The 4,198-nt window shown below is 54.9% G+C and overlaps 1 protein-coding gene across 1 annotated transcript; it reads left to right on the top strand.

The window, feature by feature from the left end:
* Positions 1-533: 533 nt before the first annotated feature.
* Positions 534-3,465, top strand: LOC142564843 (forkhead box C1-A-like). The gene has a single exon (XM_075676025.1). It carries the CDS (start codon positions 753-755, stop codon positions 2,004-2,006), a length of 1,254 nt encoding a protein of 417 aa, XP_075532140.1. The 5' UTR covers positions 534-752; the 3' UTR covers positions 2,007-3,465.
* The last annotated feature ends 733 nt before the right edge of the window (positions 3,466-4,198 follow it).

Genomic DNA, 4,198 nt, shown 5'->3' with positions numbered 1-4,198 from the left:
AGCAAGACCGAGCCTTGCGCAGCCCTCAGATCTCGGCAGGCTACAGTAATATAACGAACGAGATCCATTGTAAAAGGGGGATTAAGAATAATGGCTGCGTACATCATGCGCTGCACTGCAACGGCCAGCAGAAAGCGTTGGTGCTGGCTGGGAGGAAGAGGAAAACTAGAGTGCTGGACAAAAGCGCAAGCTCCGTTGAAGTGGCGTCGTCCATTAGCCCAGAGCAGAGCTGGTCGGCGGCGGCAGAATTGGGCTCGATCAAGTGCCGACAGCCGCGGGTTCGGGTGTCCCCTATCGACGGCGGCAGCAAGGGAGTGGCCAGGGTGCCCTTCGGGGCCGACGTCAGCGCAGGAAGGGGCGGGACCGCAGTCCCTCCCCCGTGGCCGCGTTGTGCCCCCCCCTCCATCCGCGTCGTTCACTCTCGCACGCAGTTTCCTCCTCGCAGCCCGAGCTCGGGATCCGACGCGAGGGGGAGCGACTCGAGCCCCGCTTTTTTCCCGATCGGCCGGCCAAGTCCATGCGGTTTTGTCGGCTTGTTCGCCGCCAGTGCAGTCGACCGAGTGCAGCGTAGCCGCGAGCTCAGCCCTGCCGCCGCCCCCACGCCGGGGGATTGCGAGCGCGGACCCCGCGCGTCAATCCACGGGCGGCTCCCACCCTCTCCCTCGCCCGGAACATGGCGCGTGCTGGTGGCACGACGCGGACGCGCGCCTGAGAGCCTACGCCGGCAGCGACAGCATTCGGCGCCACGCAGCATGCACAGCCTGTACGGCGACCACCACGGCCAGGGCTACTACCGCTACAGCGGCTACTCGTCGCCGCCGGCGGCGGGCGGCTCCGGGGCCAGCTCGCCCGCACTGCAGCTTTACGGTGCGGCGCACGGCCAAGAGCCGCTGGGAGCGTACCCGGGCCGCATGGGTCGCCAGCCGCAGTACGTGGCGGCACCGTACGCGACTGGTGCCATGGCCATCCAGCAGCAGGCGCCCAAGGACATGGTTAAACCGCCCTACTCGTACATTGCGCTCATTGCCATGGCCATCCAGAATGCGCCCGAGAAGAAGATCACGCTGAACGGCATCTATCAATTCATCATGGACCGGTTCCCGTTCTACAGGGAGAACAAGCAGGGCTGGCAAAACTCCATACGACACAACTTGTCGCTCAACGAGTGCTTCGTCAAGGTGCCTCGCGATGACAAGAAGCCCGGGAAGGGCAGCTACTGGATGCTTGACCCGGACAGCGTCAACATGTTCGATAACGGCAGCTACCTGCGCCGACGCCGGCGCTTCAAGAAGAAGGACAGCACCAAGGACGCCGCCAAGGACGAGGCACAACGGAAGACCGCTGAATTGGAGGACAAGAAACCGGCAATCAAGCAACAGGCGAATAACGGCCCCAGCAGCGGCCGCACCACCGGCGAGAGTCACCAGGCGGTCACTCCCAAGACGGAGCCCGTGGCCGACTCTTGCCTGCTTGCCTCGTGCAAGTACGAGGCACGACCCCTGACGCAGCCGCTTGGCGAGCAGCAAGGGGCGCTGGCACTTGACCCGTCCTTGTCCGCGTTCAGTGTGGACAGCCTTATGACGCGCGACCAGGCGGCGGACGAGCTGAGCCACTACTCGAGGCCCCTCTTTCAGGCTGCCATGACACCGTGCCCGAGCCCGGCGACCCTAAGCTACACGTGCAGCTCGCCGGGAGTGTACGCCGACAGAGGTGGCTCCACCAGCGATGAGGCCGCGGTAGTCACCGGCACGGACGCCCTGCCGGCCGGGCAGCAGCAGCACTACGCGGGTTCCCGGCCGGCCTGGTACACCATGCAGCAGCAGTTGCTCGACCCCTCCGAAGCGTACGCGGCCTCCAACGGGTTCAGGGAAGCGTACGCAGGTGCGAGTGCCGCGCCAGGAAGCAACAGCACCACCAGCGGCCAGAGTTCCTACCAGGTGGGCTTCCCGCTCAACAACGCTTACCAGAGGTCCTACACAGCAGGCTACGACTGCACCCGATACTAGGTACTGTGGCCCCTCCTCTCTAGAACAAGTTCTTCGGTCGTACTGCGCCGTGCCCGGGGTCTGTGCGCGATCCGTCTCGACCAAGAGGCTTCTGGAACGTGAACATTTTGTGTGGATGTGAACTGGCACGAATTCAAGGGCCCGTGCTGCGCTTCAGTCTTAGGACGCGTTGCCCGGCTACAATAATGGACACGTGCTGCTAGTCTCTGAATGAAAAGTGTTAGGTAATGTCCTCATGTTGTTTCGATATGTATATGCATTCATGTCCTGCTCATATTCTGTGGGCGGAAGTGGACACCACTGAGGCGAAGAGGCACGCTTCTCGCTTCATTGCGGTCCAACTCTGCCCATTGATGCTTGTCAAGCATAATCATTTTTTCTGCAGGCAGTAAGCGCTGTATAAATCTCATACCATTAAAAAATGCATGAAAAGAAATGCTAAATTTCTAAAAAAAGAGCTTGTAAGGAAGGCAAATGGGTGCTTCGTGTGATGTTATCGCCATTTAATGTCAGTATCATCACGCACTACACTCAGAAAAAGTTGTGACAGCTGTAAAACGAATTTTGCAGAGGGAAAATGAAATAATAATGTAAATTTTGTGAAAAATGTTTTGGGTTTTTGCGCTTTCACTACAATTAGTCCAGCGATATAATGTGTGGTCGGCATGCGTATTCGTCAGAGGCGGTCTATCATCGTTCCTGTCCGTTAGCTTTCTCACAGTGTGCATTGAGAGAAATTTGAACGGGTTTTGCCACCAATGCTTGAATTTAAACTGTAATTTATACGACTAATATGTCGAGGCAAGAGAACAATTTTGGCATCATTAAACTTAATAATAGTTCGAGATCTCTCATCTATTTCGCTCACCCCGTCTTGATATTTTACCTCATACTTCAAATCAATCGGCGCGGAATCTGCTATAAAGCGATAATCATTCACCGAAGCTTTTTTAGTGGGGATAAAGCGATCACTTTCCCGGTTTGCACGGGACCCTTCCGCTGTGCTCCCGTTTTTTAATAATATCATCATATTTTTGGAAGACATCTCTTTCGTTGTTGGCTACCTGACGAAGCGCGAGATGCTGGCCTTTCTTCAAGTCCTATGGCGCTCGGTAAATGGAAATACTGAGCCATGAAACAAGAAAAGAAACATGTAAGGAAGGAACAAAAGAATAGGAGCTTAATTTGAGCCGGGAGGGGGTAATGCTGAATTGAGCCGCTCTCTACTACCTTCGGCAGAAACAGGCAAGCCACTGCGCGCATCACTACAGTTGTTGCTGGGCCGTGTAGAGGAGCTCTGTGCGCAACTCCTGGCGTTCCAGAGCAATGAATGGTGACCAGAACGGTTGTTCTCACCATCGAGAGCTCTCGAGCGCCAGGGAAGCAACAGAAGCCACGCTAACGGGTTCCAGAGTCAGCTGCTGTCACAAGCGCTGTGGGCTGTATACCTTTAATGAAGGTCTCACCTTATCACTAACATATTCCAGTGCCCTGAGAGCATCGGCCAAAGCCAGCCTCGCGCGCTCGTAGACTGTTGCCTTCGCCGAGACTAGGACAACGTGCAGCGTAGGTTTAAAACCCAGTTTGACAGCAAATGTTTTGGAACAGATACGCAACATGCCGCGAAAGAAAAAAAAAAAAACGAAGTGTCTGAGCTGCAATAGGCGAGAGAAATAAAACATTGATTCTAAACAGTACCATTTGTTTGTTTCATACCAAGCCCGTGTGGTCACCGGAAAATAGCCAGCAGTGGAGTTCCCCTCCACAGTTCCCGTTTGTTGTAGTGGCGACCAGGAATATCTTCTTACTCTCACCTTTATTACTAAATGACAATGTTGATCATGGCTGTCGAAGAGGCGCAATTGTTTTGAGTATCGCATGCAGTCGATCCTGTATCGTTTACCAAACATCGAAAGTATAAAGATGAACCGCGCTCGAATTATGGCGGGTGTGGCTTTGTGGGGCCATCTTCTCTAAGGTGACGAAGCTGAAAAATTTTCTGACTCATCTTCAAATAGCTTTTCCACGTTTCTTATGTAGAAATGACAATAAGAATAGCGCGTTACCGAAAACGAATCGGGTTAACTGAAATGGAATATCTTAAGGAGGTTGCGTCATTACGCCTCAACAGCCGAATGTTACGTTCTCACGGCATCTTGTCCGTCGCTCGCAGCACGACTCTGGCGATGGTG

Source organism: Dermacentor variabilis, chromosome 1 (assembly GCF_050947875.1).
Source record: "Dermacentor variabilis isolate Ectoservices chromosome 1, ASM5094787v1, whole genome shotgun sequence".
Taxonomy (NCBI): domain Eukaryota; kingdom Metazoa; phylum Arthropoda; class Arachnida; order Ixodida; family Ixodidae; genus Dermacentor; species Dermacentor variabilis.
This window is presented reverse-complemented; position numbering and strand designations above follow the sequence as displayed.